This window comes from Arvicola amphibius, chromosome 1 (genome assembly GCF_903992535.2).
Source record: "Arvicola amphibius chromosome 1, mArvAmp1.2, whole genome shotgun sequence".
Lineage (NCBI taxonomy): Eukaryota > Metazoa > Chordata > Mammalia > Rodentia > Cricetidae > Arvicola > Arvicola amphibius.
In genome coordinates, this window is record NC_052047.1 from 154,195,731 (window position 1) to 154,218,788 (window position 23,058).

At 45.5% G+C, this 23,058-nt stretch overlaps 1 protein-coding gene across 1 annotated transcript in view; it reads right to left on the bottom strand.

Moving 5' to 3' along the window:
* The window catches only part of Stx3 (syntaxin 3), a 40,542-nt gene extending 17,755 nt beyond the window's left edge, over positions 1–22,787 (bottom strand). The window contains exons 1-2 of the mRNA XM_038331281.1: positions 22,663–22,787; positions 5,467–5,550 (exon numbers count right to left, since the gene is read on the bottom strand). Of these exons, the coding sequence (XP_038187209.1) occupies positions 5,467–5,550; positions 22,663–22,692 (114 nt within the window). The 5' untranslated portion in view covers positions 22,693–22,787. The remainder of the gene's footprint in view (positions 1–5,466; positions 5,551–22,662) is intronic.
* Between the last annotated feature and the right edge of the window lie 271 nt (positions 22,788–23,058).

Here is a 23,058-nt window from a genome sequence, read left to right on the forward strand (position 1 = left end):
TACTGTAGCTCCCAGCAAGAAAGGGCAAAGTGCAGGAGAGGAAATGGGAGAGGTCAAAAGTAAATCGCCAAGTGACCAGCCAAGGCTTCCTGCCTCACTCCTGGAAGATCCTAGAAATCAGAATCTACCAGTTTGCCTACTTCCCTCTCATACAAATGCCCTACTGAAGGAGTTAAGAAGTTCTCAGCCTGCCAGCTTTGACCTCATGCCTAGATTTCTAAATTATAGTCACTTTGAAAGGTCCTAGGTTCTAACAAAACTCAAGTCCAAGCAGCAAATCCCTGTGCTTCAAGACTGGTCCTTCTGTAGCTCCTACTGCTCCATTCACACACACCCTCTCTAGCCCACTCTCCAGCCAGCTCTGGAGAACTTGGCCTATTCTGTAAGTACGACTCAGATGCTTCAAATGCCCAACAATGTGTTTCTCAGCTCAGACTAATAGAAAAGACCTCGCCGGGTGGTGGTGGCGCACGCCTTTAATCCCAGCACTCGGGAGGCAGAGGCAGGCGGATCTCTGTGAGTTCGAGGCCAGCCTGGTCTACAAGAGCTAGTTCCAGGACAGGCTCTAGAAACTACAGGGAAACCCTGTCTCGAAAAGCAAAAACAAAAAAAGAAAAAGAAAAAAAAAATAGAAAAGACCTCACGATGCCAAATGTGCAGGGTCACTCTCTAAATGTCTGTGTGATGAATGTATGAATACAAGTAGCTTAAAGAAATAAACATGCTTGAGGTTGTGGGGAAACGTTCAGTTGGTAAAGTGTTTGCCTTGTAAACTTAAGAAGCTGAGTTCAGTTTCCCAGAACTCAGAAAAGAACCCAAGGTATAGAGAGGCATGTCTGTAATCTTAGCACTGCGAAGGCACAGACAGGCAGATGCCAGGTTAGCCTAACTGGTGAGATCTATGCCAATGAAAGACAATTTCAAAAGAGGTGGATATTTCTGAGGCTGACACTGAGGTCTCCACATACAGATGCACAAATGTGCACAAGCATACATATACCTGAGAGAGAGAGAGAGAGAGAGAGAGAGAGAGAGAGAGAGAGAGAGAGAGAGAGAGAGAGAGAAATATGCTTTGTACCCCCAGCAAAAATAGTCTCATTTTCTAAGTGCACCTATAATGAACTGAATGTCATGCCCCCACAAATTCATACATTGATTATTTATTTATTTTTGTTGTTGATGATGCTGTTGTTTTGCTTCTTGTTTTTGGTTTTTCAAGGCAGGGTTTCTCTGTAGCTTTGGTGCCTGGCCTGAAACTAGCCTTTGTAGGCCAGGTTGGCCTTGAACTCACAGAAATCCATCTGCCTCTGCCTCCCAAGTGCTGGGATTAAAGGCGTGCGCCACCACCACCCAGCCATACATTGATTCTTAATATAAAGGAATTTAAATGTGGGGCTTTTGTGGGCTACTAGGTCATGAAGATAGATTCCTCATGAATGGGATTAGCTGTCTTTGTCTATTTCCACTTTGTGGAGCCACAGGAAGCTGAAGTACTCTGCAATCTAGAAGAAGGACCCCCAACATAATCCAATAATGCTAGAACCCTGAACGCAAACTTTTAGGCTCTAAAAGAACCAAGCAAGAAAGTTTCTATTATCTAGAGGCCATCCAAACTACATACTTTGTGATAGCAGCCCAAACTAAGGAAGACTCCCCAAAAGAAAGCTTTAATGGTACATTTTCTAAAGTGTAGCCACTCAACCTTGCTAATAAAAGCTCCATGTCAGGTCTGTTATGAGCTAAACACTGAGAGAGTCTAGAAAGCAAGATTCTTCACTACCGGACTTTTTGGAGCCTTTAGGAAGATAATGTGCACTCTAAATATCTGAGAGACGGACAGCAAAATGGCTCAGCGGGTAAAGATACTTTCTGTCACCCAGGTTAGATCCCTCGGACTCACGTGGCCAGAAAGAACCAACTCCCTGAAGTCAAGTTTTCCTCCAACCTACACATGTGCAGAGGCACAAGTATACACACACTAAATAAATGTAATTAAATTAAGAAAACAGCAGTATCTTTAAACAAATACATTTCTGTCCAAAAAGAGAAATTCTCAAATACTTGATCACAGAGGTTTATGGCTTCTTACACTGCCATCCAGAATGAGCACTCTTATTGACCAAACAGCCACACCCAACTCCTGCCCTGTTGCTTAGTAACAGTTCCTGGCTGTGTTTGGGCAGCAGTGTGGTCATCTCTATAAGATGTATCATGCTAGGCTCTACAGTAACCCTGGCAATCATATCTCTCTGTGAAGTATTCACTCTCTTCCAACAAAAGTTGATCATGACCACTTACCCAGTACTAACTAGGAAAATAGACTTTACTCACAGACCAAATCCTACCATCCTTCTACACTGTGAGGAATGCTGTCTCTTAAGGACCCTCCTGTGGTTCAGGAGAAGAGGGGAAACACAGGTGCTAGAGAAGATTCCTCCTCGTAGAGAAGATATTCTTTAGTGTACGTGACACTCCAGGACAAGACTATAGTGACCAGAGACAATATCTTCTGACATTAACTCAAACCCACCTCCACCACTGAGCACGGTATTTCACTGCCCACAAGTGTTGTTTGACCTCACTAGGAGTCCTTGACTTATAGGTCACACCCACACACAAACAGGGTTAGGAGCTGTGGAGGCTTATAGTCAACTTTCCAGTCAGATCAACACACACTCAAGTTAGCTCTTCAACCCAGTTCTTAATCTAGCAGATGAGCAGGCAAGAATGGTCAAGCTCCACTCCACTCCATTCAGGGGAACTCTGAGGGACCACTTCACCACACCCACAATCCAGATGGTGGAAAGCCCCTGAACTGCCCCATGAAAATGATGTCTCTTGTTTCTTTCCAGGAGAAAACAGTAGACACCCAAACTCCAGGACAAGTAAGATTGGGGAGCAGGGTGTGCTAAGTACAATACAATGAGTGCACACATGCCTGGCAATGTCCTGGATATGTTATGAGCATAATCAAACCCAACTAATATCACCCTATGGGAATCACTGTATAACTGATCCCACTTTACAGATAAGGAAAACAAGGCCCGGCAGGCTAAAGAAAATTCACAAAATCAATAGCTGGTCGGTCATAAGTGAACTGAGATCTAAACCTAAGGATTCTCAGTTCCAAAGCCAGCGTTTCTGGTCTTGATATACTCCTGCCCCCACCTCCCCATGATTCTACTACTTCATATAGCTGTAACTCAACCCTGTAAGGCCTTCTTCATGCCCAAAGTACACATGAATCTGTAGGCACATGTGACTTTACAAACACAATCCAGTAGCATCTTGTTCTATCACCACTAGAATTAAGACAATTAGGAAAATTATAAGAAACAACAAATTTCACCAATATGAATCAAAGGCCTAAAGAAGCAATAATTTGGTTTTACTCCTAGCTGTGACCCTAAGGTTGACAATGTATTTATATAATTTTAAGTAAGAAAAGACATCATTAAAATGTTGTCATGCTTCTTGCTAGCCCCATAATGGCCTCCTCAATCAAAAAATCTCTTTCTTTGTTCTCATCCCTATCCATCCTCGATCTCAACTATCCCATTCCCTCAAGTTCTCCTCCTCCCTCTCCTTCTCCCCTCTTCCTCTTCTGCCCTCCCTTCTCCCCATACCCCCATGCTTCCAATTTTGTCAGGGGATCATTTCTATTTCCTCTTTTCAGGTGGATAAATATATGTTTTTCTTAGGGTTCACCTTGTTACTTAGCTTCTCTAGGGTCATGGACTATAGACTTGTTATCCTTTGCTTTACAGCTAGTATCCACTTATGACTGAGTACATACTGTGCTCATCTTTCTGGGTCTGGGTTACCTCACTCAGGATGGTTTTTTTTTTCTACCTCCATCTATTTGTATGCAAATTTCAAGACATCATTGTTTTTTACTGCTGAGTAGTACTCCATTGTGTAAATGTACTACATTTTCTTTATCCATTTTTCGGTTGGGGGGCATCTAGGTTGTTTTCAAGTTCTGGCTATTACAAATAATGCTGTTATAAACATAGTTGTTCAAATGTCCTTGTAGTATGAGGGAGCCATTATGGGGCTAGTAAGAAACCTGAAACTAGAGAAATTCCCAGAAATCCACAAAGATGACCCCAGCTAAGACCCTAAGCAATAGAGGAGAGGGTACCTGAACTGGCCTTGCCCCGTAGTCAAATTGATGAATATCATAAATGTCACCTTAGAACCTTCACCCAGCAACTGATGGAAGCAAAGGCAGAGACCTGCAGTGGAGCACTGGGCTGAGCTCCTTAAGTCCAGTTGAAGAGTGGGAGGAATGAGAATATGAGCAAAGAGGTCAAGACCATGATGGGTTTACCCACTGAAAGAGTTTATCTGAGCTAATGGGAGCTCACCAACTCCAGCCAGACAGGAAAGGAATCAGCATGGGACCAAACCAGACCCTCTGAATGTGGGTGACAGTTGTATGGCTGGGACAGACTGTGGGGCCACTGGCAGCGGCACCAGGATTTATCCCTACTGCTTGTATTGGCTTTTGGGGAACTCATTCTCTTTGGATGGATTCCTTGCTCAGCCTAGATATAGTAGGGAGGGTCTTGGACCTTCCCCAAAGCAATGTTCCCCAAAGCATTCTGAGGAGTGGAATGGATGGAGGAACGGGGTGGGAATGGGAGGAGGAGAGGGAGTGGGAACTGGGATTGGTATATAAAATGAAAAAAAAAGATTGCTTTCTTTTTTAAAAAATATATAAAAAACTTAAGACTTCTCAAGTCTATCTTCAATTACTTATAATTTACCCTCTGCCTACCTTTTAAAAATCATTTAGTTATTTGTTTATTTTATTTTATGTGTATGAGCATTTTGTCTGCATGTATATGATGTGTACAATGTGCAAGCCTGGTGCCCACAGGGGCAAAAAGAAGACACGGGATTCCTGGCATTGGAATTACAGACGGTGTGAGTCACCACGTGGGTGCTGGGAATCAACCCTGGCTCCTCTAGAGCAGTGGTTCTCAATCTTCCTAATGCTGTGACCTTTAATACAGTTCCTCATGCTATGGTGACTCCCAACCATAACATTATTTTCCTTGCCATTTTATAACTGTAATTTTGCTACTGTGATGAATCATCATGTAAATATCTGTGTTTCCCACTGGTCTTAAGTGATCCCTGTGAAAGGGTGGTTCAGCCTGGGGTCCTGACCCACAGAGTCAGAACCGCTGCTCTTGAAGTACAGCAAGTACTCTTAACCACTGAGCCATCTCTCCAGCCTCTTTCTCCTGACTTCCTTAGTAAGATGTGAAGTCTAGATACTCCCAAGAATTGAAAACAGAATCTCCCTGGAACAATTCTGCCTGCCCATCTGTTCCCTTGCCAGCATTGAAAGATCTGAGGTTTCTTTATTCTTACTGAGGAAACTGTGTTTCCTTGTAGACATTCAGAAAAAAAAAAAAAAAAAAAAAAAAAAAAAAACACAGGAAGGCTGCCCACCTCAGAAAAGAACTCATCCATGAAGGCTGTATTGTCGATAGCAATCTCAACGTCGTCATTGTCGTCATCCTGTGTCAGCTGCTTCTGTAAGAGACCAGAGCAGGCCAGAGTGAGAAGAAAGACACAACCAACAGCCACTGTTATTGGCGAAGTTATAGTTAAACATACATACACACATAGATAAGACACATAGATAGATGATAGACGCATGCATGCCTATACATCTCTCTATATATAATCATAGCATATATAATTTTCTTTAAAATGAATAAAAATTTAATTTGTCTGTAATTAAATTCAAACTCTACCACCTCTTGACTTTGTAGAAAGCAGGAAGGAAGGGACAAGCAAATTACTACTCAGCTTGTTGAGCCTGGGGTTCCTTAACTGTCGCAAACGAATAGCACTACTTTATAAAGTTAGCTAAGGAATAAGTGAGATGATCTGGGCCGTGGTACCTTTAAGCCTACCCAGTACTGGGGAGGCAAAGGCAGTCGGATCTCTGAGTTTGAGGTCAGCCTCGTCTACAAAGCAAATTCCATGACAGTCACGTATACAAAGAGGAACCCTGTCTGCCAAAAAATCAAAATAAGGAAATAAGTAAATAAATACATAAATGAGATAATGAACATAAAGCTATCCGCACAGGATCTAATGTGCTATATACTCAACATTAGGGCCTTGGTTGGTTGGTTGTTTGTCTTGTTTTGCTTTGTTTTATACTGGGGGTGGGGGGGGTCACTAAACTCCACAGCCTTGTTGCTACTGGCGGTGGAATTTCGGTCATTTACTCTAGCTGTAGAACCTAAAACTAAGAAAGGTTTAGTAGCAGGCAGATTCTAACCTACGCGTGCTGTTTAAACAAGTTTCAAGCGGCTCCTCCAAAGCCTGAGCTGCTGAGCCTCACAGCTGCCGTGAAGATGTTCCTGTGTTTAGAAACTACCTGCAGCAAAGAAAAGCATGCTGTTCCCTATCCAGGAGCTCCTGTTTAAAAGGAAAAGGAAGTTCTTCCCCAGGCCCCCTCCAGCAACCTCTGGGCCTTCCTCCTCAGAATTACAATAGGGCTAAGTAGAAGCAACTCTGTTCCTACCCAGCAACAAAAGCCTGATCTGTTTCCACGTTCTTCAAGAGGGCTCTCTCCTAGACCAGGGCTATACAGGGACTGCTGGCTTCTAAGCACACAGAACACTGACCCTTGAGAGTGGAGCTAGAGCAGGGGAGCCCCTACACTTGCTTCATCACACCCTTCAACAGCATACAACCTTCCACACCACCCTCAACGGCTGGAAACTCCACACGCAAAGGAAAGGGCCAGGCCCACATTACCTGTCACCACCCCCACAAATCCGAACAATTTCCACAGAAATCTGTGACCCTGGGAAACCTCTCCAAGGGTCTTCCCAGCAGCTTATTTTCTGTCTGCTCTGAGACAGTCAGCTCCCAAACTCAACAGCTACCTTCAAGAGAGGAGCTGAATCTAAGGATCCTCCAACTCAGTCCACCGCTATCTCCTAAAAAACTCAACTGACTACATCCTCCTCCGGACAGCTTGTCTCCTAAAACCAAAATCCCACTACCCAGAACAGCACACAAGGGCCTTTAAAATCCAGCCACAGGTACACTTCTCCCCCAGTGCACTCCTGAGATCAACCACTTGAGACTCCTTCCAGTTCCTAGGCACATCCTTCCTTTCTGTGTAATCTCTTACTTTCCACACTGCCACACAGGATTCTAACTGAAAATGCACCTGTTCAACTACCAAAATCTTACTCATCTTCAGAATTCACTTCAGACATACCTGTCTCTCCCATGCAAAATTCAAAACCACCCTAAGGCTCCCCCCACTCTGTGAAGACCTCCATAGCAGCCACCATAGTCTACCATCATCAGTCTGCACCCAGTGATCACAAGTCCCCAGAGACCAAGGTTACCATGTGCATCTGTTAGAATGCATTCACTGGTGTGTCTGCCTGCCAGCCCAGTGAACCTTTCACCCTTCCTACTTGATTCTGAGGAGGCCATGGGATCACTCAAGCTCCCTTAGGAATCTGTGCTGTGAGAAGAGCCTGAAGGGAATGGAGCCTAGTGAACCAATGGCGGGCACCCTCCTCTCCTGAGCCCCACTTCCCTTGGCTGCAGACAGAGTCTGCAGATCTCCCCTGTATTCTTCAGTTAGCTCAAGGGCTCTGTTGCTCATGAGCCTTATCACCTGCAATCAAAAGGCAACACCATAATTGCTGTAGTTGTTTGAATAAGAACGGCCCCCCATAGGCTCATATATTTGAATGCTTAGACATCAAGGAGTGGTGCTGTTTGAAAGGATTAGAAGGACTGGGTGTGGCCTTGTTGGAGGAAATGTGTCACCAGAGCTAGACTTTGAGGTTTCAAAAGCCCATGCCAGGCCCAGTCACTCTTTCTCCCCTCCCCAAAAGATTTATTTATCACACATACAGTATTTTGCATGTAGGCATGCTTGCATGCCAGAAGAGGACATAAGATCCCATTACAGATGGTTGTGAGCCATCTCTCCAGCCTGCCCCTCTGCCCCCCCCCCTCTCTCTCCCCCTCCCTCTCCCTACAGATCTGGACGTAAAACTCTCTGCTATTTCTCCAGCACCAGGTCTGCCTGAGTGCCGCCATACTCCCCACCATGATGATAACAGACTAAACCTCTGAAACTGTAAGCAGGCCCCCAATTAAATGCTTTCTTTTATAAGAGTTGACTTGGTCATGACGTCTCCTCACAGCAATAGAACAGTGACTAAGACACCTGTCAATAATTTATTTCATGTTTCCCAGTATTTAACAGAAACTGAATCACTTTGAGATGAATGCAGCCTCAATTCACACACCAGTTTCTAATGTTTTTTTAAGATTTTTTCTTAAGATTTATGTATTTATTATGTATACAGCATTCTGCCTGCATTTATGCCTGCACACCAGAAGAAAACACCAGATTTCATCACAGATGGTTGTGAGCCACCATGTGGTTGCTGGGAATCGAACTCAGGGCCTCTGGAAGAGCAGCCAGTGCTCTTAACCTCTGAGCCATCTCTCCAGCCCCCCAGTTTCTAATGTTTGAGACAAAATGTTCCATTACTCAAACACCCAACCTTCTCAGAGGTCTCAACAGGATCTTCTCTCCAGGGAAGACACCTGCATTATTTCCTTGAAAACACAAAGTCATTCTTCCTCAATGAAGTTAGTAAGCTTTTGTAAGAACATCCTTTTTTTAAAGGATTTATTAATCTGTTTTATGTGCATGGGTGCTTTGCCTGCATGCATGCCTGTGTAACACTTGCATATAGTGCCCACGGACCGCAATAGACGACACTGTATTTACTGGTACTGGAGTAACAGACAGCAGTGAGCCACCATGAGGGTGGTGAAAATGGAACCAGGGTCCTCTGTAAGAACAGTGCATGATCTTAATTGCTGAGCCATCTCTCCAGCCCCAAGAATGATCTTTTCCTAAGAGGTGGCCTAGCAGTTCCAAGGGAAGAGACGTCAAGTATGTATCTGATACACATATAACACACAGATACAACCACATGATGTCAACTCAGTGCCCAAACCAGCACACACGCTAAGGAAGCAGGAAGAAGCTGCCTCATGAATGGATCAAGGATCGTTTCCAGAAGCTGGAAACAATGGTCACTTAATGGTTATTATAACATGAGCTTCTAAGACTAGATAGTGTACAAGGACTGCCAAAAGCCCAGAATGGCTCCTGGCTTTGAGCAGCTTGAGACAAATGGCCTAGTCCACCTTTAGTGAGAGAGTGAACTAGGAAAAGAAAAGATAGATAGTCCTTGGTGACCTACAAACTCAGTCCAACACCTGCTACCATTCAAGCTGTGAGACCTCGCTCAAGCACCACACCTGCCTAATTTTTTTTAAAAACGTTGTTGATACTAACACCACACACTTTATTACTTATATGACAATTGAAGAAAGCACATATTGAAATCTTTTAGCACAATACCGAGCTCCCCCCTAACCAGCACCTGCCAGGTGTCAATTTCCCATCACCTAGCATCAGAGATGTAGGCAGAGAAAAACAGAATCCTTGTGAGGAGGAAGAGACCATCCCCTTCCCCTTCCTAAAGGCTGCATCTGTAAGACAGTTCTGCTGGGGCAACACAAACCAGGATTATAATGTGGTCCTATCACATGATAGTCACTAAACTCCTGATACATGGTTTAACATCTCTGAGCCTCGTTTCCTTCATCTATAAAGCAGAAACTATAACACAGGACCTTACTTGAGTAGCAGGCTCTGTGCCACTGCAACAATCTCCCCAACCACTTGATCTCGATCTCTTTTCCAATCCAAATATCTCCCCAACTCCATAGATATAGATATAGATATAGATATAGTATCACCTACTAGACAAAATCAAAGGTCTGCTGTTTAAAATGCTTTAGATGACTATGCCTGTCTTAGAGTCACAGTCTCCCTGTTTGGTACCAAGCACTTTCTGTCACAACCAACCTGATCCTACATCTCCTGCACATGTCATGTTTACTCCTGCTACTGGGCTTTCTACTGTACCATGGTCCTTCATGGAGCTCATGTGTGTGTGTGTGTGTGTGTGTGTGTGTGTGTGTTGGTTTGAATAGGTATGGCCCTCACAGACTTGTGCTAGACTCATAGGGGGTGGCACTATTAGAAGGTATGGTCCTGTTGGAATAGGTATAGCCTTGTTGGAAGAAGTGTGGCACTGTGGCACTGTGGAGGCAAGCTTCGAGGTCTCAAATATACTGCCCAGTGTAGCAGTTTTTCCTTCTGATGCCTGCAGATCAAGATATAGGACTCTCAGCATGTCTGCCTGCATGCTGCCATGTCCCACCATGATGATAATGGACTAAATATCTGAAACTGTAAGCTAGTACCAATTAGATGTTTTCCCTTATAAGAATTGCCATGGTCATAATATCTCCTCACAATAACAGAAACCCTAAGACTCTGTGTGTGTGTGTGTGTGTGTGTGTGTGTGTGTGTAGTGACTATATATGTATATATACATATACATACACATATATAGTAGCGACTATATATGTGCATCTACATATATAGTCATGAATATGTAAATAGACATATGAAGATACTATATAATGTATATATAGTGACTATGTCTATAATTGTATATGTATATAGATATAGTCGTTATGTATACATTATATTTATAGTGTCTATATGTCTATATATATGACTGTATGTATATACATATGTTATGTTGCGCTGTAGCGTCTATATATTTCTATATACATATATAGTCGCTATGTATACATTATGCAGTATATACATGAGCTCAATAAAGCTATAAAAATCTGTATATAGACTATATATAATGCACATATATGCATACATATATGTGTGTGCTCAATAAAGCACTGTACATGAACACTATTTCTCAATAGCCTTACTGTAAGTCTAAGGGTCTTTAAGGTAAAATCCTGTGGGACAATGGTCTGTACCCTGTCACTTGTATTTTAAATAAACGCTGATTGGCCAGTAGCCACTCATGAAGTATAGGCAGGGCAACCAGGCAGGAAGTAGAGGTGGGGCAACGAGAACTGGAAAATTCTAGGAAGAGAAAAGGTCAGTCTGCAGTCGTAATCCAGAAACAAAGGAAGCCAGTCACAGAGCAAGCAAGATGTGACTGCCTCACCGAAAAAGGTACCAAGCCACGTGGCTAACACAGATATATAAGATGTAAGAATTAGTTAATAAGAAGTCTGAGCTAATAGGCCAATCAGTTTATAATGAACATAGACCTCTGTGTGTTTTCTATGGGACAAAAAAAACCTCGGTCAACAGTAAAACAAGGCTTTTGGAGCTAAATGCAATGTTAAGAGTGCCCAACACTAATGGGATTACTATAGATTCTGGATGTCCATCTTCTCAGGCAGAGCTCTTTCCATGTATAGCCTCTAAATACATAAAGTAACAACAACATTTAACCTACATCAGAAAATGCAAGGAAAAGCCATGGTCATGTGTCACCTGACATCACTGGACCCAGAACCATCCTCTGGCGTCTCTACAAAGTACCCCAGGAAGGGGCTCTTTTTCTTCTGATACCAGTGGCTGTGGTAAACCCAGGTTCCTCTAGGTCTGCCCCCAAACCCCGGCAGAGGCAAGGAAAACATACTCTGCCCTTTATCCTTGGCTCATATGACTAAGCCTAACCAAGAGAACATCAACATCACTATCAAAGAATCAAGACATGTGGTAATGAAGACGTTACAGTAACTGAAAGTTCAGCCACGGGAAGAAAAGTGTGCAGGAGAACCACAAGCCCAGCCACCCACTTCCTCCTGATAACCTCTTCTGTGGGGAGATGAAAGATATCACCAACGACTCAGGAAACAGCAAGTTACCCGAGGATTCATCTCCCTTCTCAAGCCTAGTGTTCCAAATGTCAGACAAAGGCGAATGCTGACTCCTTCTGCACAGAGTAGCGAATGTTGAGGAGCCTAGAATGCAACCTCAAACTACTTAACTACAATTCTGCAGATTGCCTTTCTTAGAGGCCTTCTCTGCCATCCTCTGTCTGTGTGACCACAGATCACTCTTCATCAGCTCATATAACAGACACATTTATTTGCCCCCTATAGCCACTGCTAGGTACTTGGTGGCCATGCACCCTTACCATTTTTTGCACATCATATCCACAAATTCCATCTACACTCTGTAGCTAAGAAACTGGAGGTCTGAAGTTAAGTCAGTCAAGGTCTTACAGCTTCTGGTTGCAGAACCCACAGTTTGGGCATCAGGCCTCTGTCCTAAGCCCTTCTTACTGCAATGCTCCCTGCTCAAAGGCCCAGCAGCAGCAGCCTGGAACAAGAAACTGGCAGCCTAGGCATGCAGAATGTACCCTGTGCTATAAAATTGGAGCTATAGGCCTTGGCCACAATACATGTCTTTATTAAACATTGGTTTTTCTCACCAAGTGAGGAGCTGAGCTCTCCACTGTGGCCTGAAAGAATGCCCAGGATACCTCCCATGTTCCTCAGAACCACCCAGCATCTTCAAGGAAGGGGAGCCCAGGAGGTGGACTCTAGGGCCCCACTGCCCTCTTCAGTGTGCAGAAGTTTTTCCTTCACTGGGACCTGGGAGAGGGGAAGAAGATAAAAAATCACTAAAGTAGACAGCAGCTAAGAAGGGAGTAGAGAGATGAATCAAGAGAGGAGAGGGGACTAGACTCAGACGGCTAGTAAAGGACTTGGGGAAGGAGCCCTCTTGGCAAGCACAGAACACGAACTGTTCCATCTTCTCCCCTGGCTGAAACAGTCCTTTACTCCAGACACAGACTCTGCTCTATAAACCCAGTTTTCTCCTGACCCACGTGATTCAGAGGAACGATGACATCCCCCTTTTCTTATCCCTGCTGCCCCCTCCTCGAAAGCTGCCTCCTCTAGAACCAGGGTCTGGGAACTCCCAAAGACAGACACCTCTCACCATTTACATGGACACAGGGACACACACGCATATAGGGCATATGGTAGCCCAATCTGAGTACCCTGCCCCTCTTCTTTGATTAAAGACTCAGAAATTCTAAGTGAGTATGTGGACTCTCAGGGGGTACCCAGTGCTCTGTTCCTCCGCTGAAGAATCGGATGACCCTTTTCCAATGCCCAGTTCTCCCATGGGCTATTTTCTTTATTAACAAACCATCCCTGAGAGAACACTTCCTCTTTTCCCTGAATTTGATCTTCTGCAACACCCCTGTCACAAAATAAAGAGGAAATCGGCAGACAATGATACCCGAGGTGTGCCTTCTGCTTTTCCTTTCAACATCTTGTTCTAGCTGAGCAAATAAAGGCAAAACATTGGCCCTACCTGAAAGGAGGAGACACTGAGGAATAAAGTCATCATCAGATTAGTTCAAGACCAGCCAGTCAGATGTCAAGAGCCAAAGTCCCCAGGACTCACTCTCATACTTTGTCACAGCAATGACAGTAGATAATAAGTATGTACATTTGTCACAGATACTTCCATGACTTCAAACGTGTTATTTAAGTCACACACCAACCCTCTGAGGGACAAATATTACTTTCCCCACTTACAGATATGATAACTGCTAATTAGGTTAATTAACTCATCCAAAGCAATTTAGACACTGAATGGCATCATTAGGACTCTACTCTAGCAGAGCCATGGGAGCCTCTGCCTGCGCCTGAAAGTGCCTCTCTGCAGTCTCAATGACAAATCTTCACCTATTTTAGAGGATGCTACAACATCCACAAAACTAAGCTAGATGGGTCCGTATCCTCAAATGAAAGGGGTATCGTGCATGTATTCCTGCCTCTACCCATGAATATGGAGACACAGGTACATCTGGCTTCAGTGGTGAAGACCCAGCGGGGTACTTCACAGCTATGACCTACCATCCTGAACAGGTTACTTCTTTCTGCCTCAGTTTTCTCAGCTGTAACATGGCCAGAATACTCTGCTCACAAAATTCCTATTAGCTATTACATGCGAAGTGTGCAGAGCAGCACGGGGCACCCATTCCATGTGACTCCAATGCCAGTTTTCAGAGGTGAGGAGGGAAATTTAGACAATCGGAATTCAGTTCATGTATTTGAAGCCTTTGGCTTTTCTGCTATTTGAGTTTGAAACAAGACTCTCTGCTTTGTGCTCCAGCAACTCTCTCACAAATTTACCACTCTTACTATCATTCATTTAATACTTTGTCCTTTCTGTTTTGACTTTCATTGTGTTATTTAGAAAGAGTTATTAAAATTCCAACAAGGGTAAACTGGAAGACTATTGCTATACTGTTATTCTAAGACTATCACTGACTCATAGCTTATGGAATTGAATCGTTTCTTGGGTCTTAGTATAGGGTCAATATTTCTTAATCTTCTATATATGTCTCAAAATACCTTTTATTCTGTTTGTTAAAATAAACACTGAAATCCCATTCCCTCATGCTGAGTTACTACCTACCTGGTTTTGATTCTCAAGACCTAAGCTAGATCCAGAGCAGAACAATGAACATTTTCATGAGAGGAAGGAGGTAAAGGGAGGCATTATGGGTAGATGTTAAAGCTATAAAAAATTAGGAAGGTTAATTTCTACAGAATCACTCGGCTAATAAGGAACAATGCTCATTTTGGACTTCTCTTTGATATGATCTAAGCTTCATTACTGCATTAACTTGGAGAAGGATCTCAAGGTTTCATAACCAACCACCACACCCAAAAGACTCTCCTTCTCCCCTACAGGCTTATGTGTTCCTGCATACATCCTACCGGAAGAACATCTGATGCTTGCCAAGTAATGGTCCAAGTGTTGGAGACTCACAAGGCAAACTCAGCACCCCTGGCTCTCCAGGTTCTCTTGGGCTAACCCGGGAGACAGCTGGGCAAACAGATGACTACAGTACCACATGAGGAGGGGGCAGCAATTATAACGAGAAATTATACACAGAAGACAGGGTGCCCAACCTCACCCAAACATGAGATCCTTTCAGAGAGGGGAGCTTCAAATAGAGTGCATGCAGAGCAACATTTGAGAAAACTGAGTTGATTTACCCAGAGGAACTTTCCAGCAAGACCAGTCTGAGTGAGAGCACCACACCCTGCATTCACTCTCATTCTTGAAGCCAGGACAGAAAACTCTTCTTCCTCCTTCTGAGCTCAGCTTCCCTTTAGGTCTTTCAACCCCTGACCCAGCCTCCTATCTCTGACTCTCTTCCTTTCCCTCCAGTCCAGAGAGGAGGAAGAAACGGACAAGGTCTTCTTTCCTCCTCGAATCTGCTGGATCCTTCCTTTCCCTAACCTCTTTCCCAGCATGATCCTTCTACAGCATTCACATCACAGCCGAGCCAGCAGCGTTGACTGAGCACTGAGAGGAAGGCTCTCCTAAGGTGTGCACTTCCTATTTACGACGGCATGCAATCCCTGCACTATCTTCCAGGGACTAATGCTGAAAGATGCCAGCTACCTTGCCAACAGTGTGTTCCGGAGCCAGGGGAACCTGTTCTCAATCTACCCCTCCCCCCACTCCAGCTGCAGCATGCAGTCCTGGCCCAGAGACATGCATTTCCAACTGTAAAATGGATGTCATGCCAACAAAGTCATGACAAACCAGGAAGGACAAAGAAACTGTGTCAGGACAGAGGAAGTTGAGGAAGCACGAGAAGTGGACACAATGAGGTGTCCTGGCTTAAATCCTAGAACAGAAAAGGGATTTTAGTGGTATATCAAAAACACCCAGATAAAGCCTGGCACTTAGTGAGGAATCTTGTGCCGGTATCACTTTTTTTGTTTGATGAATGTACATTGAAAAGTGAGACATTAACAGGGGTGCAACTGGACGAGTAGAAAGGATCTCTCTGTATTATCCTTGATGAATCTGAAAGCATTTTAAAAGAAAGAATTTAAAGAACTAAACAAACCTCATGCCACACCAAGCTGACCTAACCCAGACAGCTGGCACACCCAGACAGTACACGCTCTACTAATCTCTTTAGGTGGGAGCTGAACTTCTCTCTGTCTCCTCACACTGGGAAATGTTGCCACAGAAACAGCCAAAGGCCACAAAGCAGGGTGACCTAACAGGAAAGACAGTGGTGGGAGAAAGCTGAAGAGGGCCATACAGAAAGGAGACTAAGACAAGGACCGTCTGCAACTACACAATCTGAGTAAAAGTAAAGCCGTCAACAACGTAACCCCATCCACTTACTGAATGGCTTAGTACCCAGCGGTTTACGCTTCAACTGGGACCTGACAGGACTGGAAGCTTCTGAAACTGTAATACTAACACCATATGGCTATGTTTGTATCAACAAAATAAAGAAATGAGGGCGTCAGGGAACGCACAGTTGCGTACTTAACCTGGGAAGCTTTCCCATGGTAATGATGTCACAGCCTTAGGGGATGAGAAGGATTTTACCAGGGGGAAAATGAGGTTTTCACTTAGGTATCCACATGGCCACCATTGTCTTTATGATCAAAGACAGTCTCTGTGACATCCTGACAGTGGAGTTTTGATAAAGAGAAGAGCCTTGGAATTCATCTGCCTTGGGGATGAACAAGTGACTTTTGGCTTCATTAGCAAAGTTAGGGATTCCCTGAGTAAACGTTCTACCTCAATCAGGTAAAGTATCACCTACCACAGGGAGTGGAACAAGAATCGTCAACCATAATAGTGAGTAAGGGATGTGTAAGTGTGTAAGAGCCAGGCTGATGCGGACCAGCAGACAGAGAAGGTGTAACATGTGACTACCATGTGGGTGCTGGGACCCCAGAGGCCTTTCACGATCTCCTATGGCTTAGGGGAAGGAGGTACATAGGCAGTCTGTGATCTGATACAGTGTGGAAAGATAATTCAAAGAAACAAAACAAACACACTCATTCTTGATCCCACCACTTCCTGGCTGAGGACGGATCTCAACCAAACCCAAGCCTCACAGCCCTCACCTGTAAAGCAGAAATGACAGACATTGCCACCTCCCCTTGTAGAACTGAGAGGACTGGAGCGAAGGTGTACCAGGCATCAACCCAAAATCCTGCCCAGTAATAATCCGCTCAATAAGAGATACTTGCCGTAGTTCACAGGACAAGTATTTGAGTCACCAGCCTTAAACAGATGACACAGAGTACAAAGAGTAATTCATGAAGAAAACTAGTGAAGCTGTGTGCAGCGGCTCACAACTTCAATCCCAGAAGTTAGAAGGCAAAGGCAGGCAGATCTCTCTGAGTTCGAGGCTAGCCTGATCTACACAGTGAGTTCCAGGAGAGCCAGGACTAGACAGTCTTAGGAAAAAAAAAAGATAATGAAGTTAGCAGACAGTGGTTTTAAACCTACTCAGTGGTAATAAATTTAAAAAACAAAAAGCACTAACTTACTTAGTTGCAAAACAACACAAAGCTCATGCAAGCGGCTGGGCTAGACTAGGCTGCAGTTAAGGAATGAATGAATCCTGCAAAGAATGAATCTGGGGAGCAGGGCAGGAATAACAGCATAGGAAGGAAGCACTGGGGAGGGAGAGAAGACAGTATGGACACTCTCCTGCCAGTCCCCTAACCTCCCCCAAGCTCACAGGAATAAAAATAAAATTAATCCCTTTTCTCATCCCAGCATTTTCTCTCTGGCCTCCAGCTGATGGGTCTATAATCCCCACTCAATCCCCGCCATTCTCATCCTGGCTTCTGTCTACCGACAGCAAAACAACCCTCCCTGGCACAGCGAGATGCGGAGGGAAGCCAGACGGAAATCCTATTACTAAAGAAAAAAAATGGGATCTCAGCAAAGGGCAAGTTGGTATGTTAAGATTTATTATGATCCAAAGCACAGAGTGCAGATAGTAAACACTCACTGACTAAATGTGCTTTAATGCAGAAGTGTAGCCCCTGATTTCGGAGAGGATTATAGCACATTACCCCAAGGAACTCTGTGCCCACGGAAATCCAGAACTCCTGATGGGGAAGGACAGGGGCAGGCCTTTGGGTAGCAGCAAGACCAAGACAGGCAGAGTCAAAGGTTAAGTCTAGACTGTTGAACGACTGATTCATTGCTGTCCCCTAATGGTCTTGGTCTTAGAAGGTCCAATACATCCAAGTCATTTAGTTTTGTTTGTAGGTCTCTGGGGGGCTCAAAGTCTTGACCTTGATTCTATGTATCACCGGCTACTCTGTTTTCATTATGAGGTTGGCTTTATTTTGTTTCTCTTTCTATGAAATACATTTGTTTTCCCTACTTGACCAATTACTCTTTAAGATAAAGACTTTGTACAATAATTCTGCCAAACCTCTTATGCAGCAGGATACAAGCTAAATACTGTGCTAAAAAAATTCTGATTGTGCAGGACAGGATGTACTATAAACACACACACACACACACACACACACACACACACACACCACTACACCCTCTTTGGATGTTTTTATGTTCTTGATGCTCTTATATATGAAGCACCCACCAAAGGGAGCGAAAATCTAGGATCCATATCGTCTTCCAAATAACTTCTATTTGCACCTGAAGAGATAACATTAGATTTGAAGAGGGACCTCCATTGAAAAGCTACTGCTGGGAACAGCACCCCCAGACTCATCTCCTGTCTCCTAGAGGCCACTCAGCAGGGTCTTCCAGTAGTTGCTTCTATCCCAAGAATTACACGTCACATTCTTTCTATCCAACTGTGAACTTCCTAAGTGCCAGAAACAAATGTTGCTTGATACTACATCCCAGCATCTACTGCGGGGCTTGGCACACAATGGGCACTTAGCAAATGTTTACTGAATATAAACAGAACACAAAAGGTTTCCTGGCCGGGGGCTGTCCGGTAGAGTCAAAGTTCAGCTAGTAAGAAGTGGGTGAGAAGAGAAGGCCCAGGAGCAGTCAGTGCACATTCCCAGCAAACTTCCAGGTCAACAAGAAAACACTGATGGCCCTGAGGAGAAGCAGTCAGCAGATAAGGTAAGCCAGGTCCTGTGACTACACTTAGCCCTGTGGTTTAGGGAGGACATTGCTCCCAAGGAGCTAAGTGCAGACGGCTCACGTTTACTGTCGTAGATAGCCATCACAGATTGTCACAGATTATCTTTTTCACCTGTACAGGGGTCCCCTTGACAGCTGTGACGCTGGTGCCTCGACACTCGTGGACTCCAGAACAATAAGACAAATAAAAAACATCTCACAGAACCATACACTTTCAGAGTCCATGGAGGCCTTCAACCTCACTCTTCGTCCCTCCCTCAAGAGATGCTCAAATTCCTACAGCACTCAACACCTCAACAGTCTTCCGGTTTGCTTCTCATGCTGGAGGACTCAGGACCTGTTCAGCTGCCTGCCCAATGCTTGGGCAACTAATTACACTTTTCTTTCCTGAGACATGGCTTTTCTGTATAACAGTCCTGGCTGTCCTGAAACTTGATTTGTAGATCAGGCTGGCCTCGAACTCACAGAGATCCTCCTGCCTCTGCCTCCCGAGTGCTGGAATTAAAGGCGTGCACCACCACGCCTGACTGCTAATTACATTATTTTTAAATTACTTTCTTAAAGATGTCTGATTTCTACCCATCAGCCCCACATCTTCCCTTTCAATCTACTCACAGCTACACTAGTCTCAAGCACATGACACAGCCCCAGCTATCTGAAGGCAGCCATCACCCCCTCCCGCCTGGGGTTTAGAAAGACACTCATTGCACAGGCTGCTCAACGGGAAGCGTACTGTATGCACAGGTTAGCAAATGTTTTTGTTTTGCTTTGGTTTGGGGTTTGGGGTTATTTTGCTATTGTTTTTTGTTTTGTTTTGTTTTTTGGTATATAATAGGAATCAGAGAGAGACCATGCTCCATCTTGTTGCAAAAAAGGTGGTTTCTGAGCTAAGAGACGGGTGGAAGAAGGTGATGACACACTACAGAATGGCTGAGAACACACAGAAACCTTTACATCCTTCACAGAAACCACTAACAATGGCTGAAGTATCTTCTGAGACCAACTGATTTTTGTTTCACATAGAAAGCATCAAGAAGCTTGGGGGTAAGGTACCTACTTCTGATGCTTTGCTAAATGGCCATGCTGTCAAAGTGCCTTCTAAATGTTTATGTTGACACCCATAGATCTGTGCTACTCTCAACCATGGTCAGAAAGGCTCCTTGGTGCAGTGGGCAGCAGTCAATGTAGACTCCTAACTGGTCAATGCTGGAAGTGAGTGACAATTGGCTCAGCCCTAGCTGGGACACTTCCATCATTACCACCACCCAGACTCATGGGACATAGTGGAAGAGGAGGCAGAAGGAACTTAAGAGCCAGGCTGAGGAGAAACGCACTGAAACGCTGTCTTCTGGACAGGACATGACTGCAGCACTCATGAACCCGTGGACAGAAGGTGTGATTGCCTACGCAAAATCTAGTCAGTCAACATTCCACCACAGATGGGGGAGGGTTCCCGAGGCTCTACCCCTAGGTGAGGAGCTATTGGCAGTTGAAGGCTTCTAGGAAAGGGGGAACTTTTTTTTCTTCCTTCTGGACATGGTAGGCTGCCCGTGCCCTGGTAGATGGCCCCATACTCATCTGCATGCAGGCAGCCCTTCCCAGACTCAGCTGGTTATATAAAATTTTTAAAGAGGAAAATAAAAGAAAAAAGAAGACACAAAGGTACAAAAGGGGGAGCACTGAGGGTTACCTGAGAACAGTGGAGAGAGGATTTGGGTCGAATATAATCAAGATACATTTGTACACATGTACGGAATTGTCAATGGATAAATAAAAATAATCAAGAAGAAGCAGAGGCAGCAGCACAAAGGTGAAGTTGCAAAAGGATCCCAGCTATTGGGTGTCAAGGCCTCAAAAATTAGAGAAGTCTTTGAACCTCAAGCCCATCCTCTGTGCACTGCAGGGCTCCAGAGCAGGACAGCAGCCTCCCTGTGGTTTCAGAACATTGCCATAGAGCGGCACCAGCAGCCCACTTTCCCTACATTCCAAAGAGCTGAAAGGGAGAAACATGTCATTAGCCCTGGTTTACCAGGGTTCACCCTGAGGACTGAAAGGCCAGGGATTTGCTCTGGTTCCCTGGAAAAAGCCTTATTCTTGGGACTCAAAACTCACTTAAGACTACTTGGTTGACAACCAGCTACTGAAGAGAGTCAGGGAGTATCAGTACAGATACTAAGTCCAGAGCCCCTCACTAAAGGGAGCTGCCTCTGACTGCTGTTCAGCTTTGAACTCTTTGGCAGGAGGCGTCCCTCCTCCTAGTGAGTTCCAGTTTCCCCACCTATAAAACAGAGACAAGTAAATTTTGTGCTTTAGTTAACCAGGATGCCCTGAGGTTCAAATATAAAAGGGCAAATTTGGGGCAGAGGCTCACTCCCACTAAATAAGCAACTGTCCTTTCCTCTCTCACTTCTCCTAAGCCTACACTGCAGCCCAGTATCCAGAGCACGTGAACCAGGTCAGAAAGATCTCACCCTAGCAAGGGAGAAGAAAAAAAGACAATTACAATATCAACCCGCTGGTAACCACCATTTCTATTTTTTAAAAAAGTTATTAGCATAACGCTATTTATTAAGTCCTACGTGTTATACAAAGGGCTCTCCTGCAGGCTCGCTTGCTTTTAGATTGAACGACTACTCATTTTACAGATAACAAAACTTAAGCTTGGAGTTTAAAGGGTAACCAGTAAACAGCAGGGCCAGCAGGGCCAGGCAGGACAAAGCCGCAGTGCTAATGCAGGCTAATACTTCCCAACTAACTCTAAGGAGCTCCTTAATCACCTGGGAAGATTCAGCGAGGCCTTCCCCAGGTCTCGACTGAGGCCGAAGCTTCTAGGGAGGCAGGTAGATGGACTTGGCTGTGCCCATCCAGGGCTGGGCTTTATATTCCATTAAGGGGCAGCCTGTATCACTGGGTGGGTCCCCAAAGTTTCACACTAACCCTATCCCGCAGAAGGTGCTCGATGACTTTACTAAATGAATCTATATCTCAAAGTTTCACCCTTCAGCACTTCCCTATATCAAGTCCCATCGTGTCGTTCAATCTTCATAACAGACCTATAGGGGAGGGTGATTCTCACTCGACAAGGAAATGGGCTCAAACAAGCAAGTGACCTAAGCTTTTGAGCTTTTGTGAGGCAGAGACGACCACAGCTGTCTTAGGGGACGCAAGGAAAAGTAGAGACCACCGGCTGGTAGGAGGGGGACAGGCTCCTGACCCAGGACCTGACAAGCTTACAGCTCCAGAGGTCACCCGGAACTCTCAGCTACTCCGGGGATGGGGTAGCCCTGCCCGGTGCTCCGGGAGGGAAATAAGGAAGAGGAGAGGAGACCGATTTGGGGCACAGTGCCAGGCGACAGAAGGCAGATGGTGAGGGTGAGTCCCTTGACCTCATAAGCCCCACTGATTTCAAGCACCGGGGTGGATCCAGGTCTGAAGGAACACTGGTCAGCTTGGCTGGGGGGGATGAGGGGGAGGGGGGACAGGGATGAGAGGGTTACCGGCGTTCAGGGAAATCGGGCTAGGTGGTGAATCACCGAGCACGTGACCCTACCGGGGAGGGGAGGGTACAGAGCTCCGCGGGATGAGGCGGGGGCTTAAGGAGAGAGGCCTAGAGCGCAGAGCACCCCCGCGACCAGGGTTAGGGGAGTACGAGGAGCCCCTCTCCCACGCCACTCCTCCTGGCGGCCGATTCCCCCACAGCCCCCGGCCCGCCGGATCCCCAGGCGCCGCAAACTCACGGCCTTCAGTTGCTCCAGCCGGTCCTTCATCCTGGCCCAAGTGCGGGCGGCGCGCACCGCGTCCCAGGTGAGCGCGTCCCAGGTGAGCGTCCTGGAGCGGCAGCCGGTGCCGGCCGGGGTGAGGGAGCTGCTAGCGCAGGCGGAGGCGGGCGGCGGCCGCTCACGAGGAGGAGCGTCCGAGGCCACCGAGGTCCGCCGCGCCGCCCCCTCCGGCCCCCGCCGGCGCCGCGCTCCAAATCCGGCTCCCAGACCAGCGCCGGCTCAGCGCTCGCCCGCCCCTGGACACGCCCCGTACCTGGGCCGCGCCTCGCGCTCCTGCTTAAAGGGACCGCGCGCTCTCCAGCGCCATCGGTGCGTCGTGGCATCCCAAGAAGCAGGAGCATCCAGGGTCCCCAG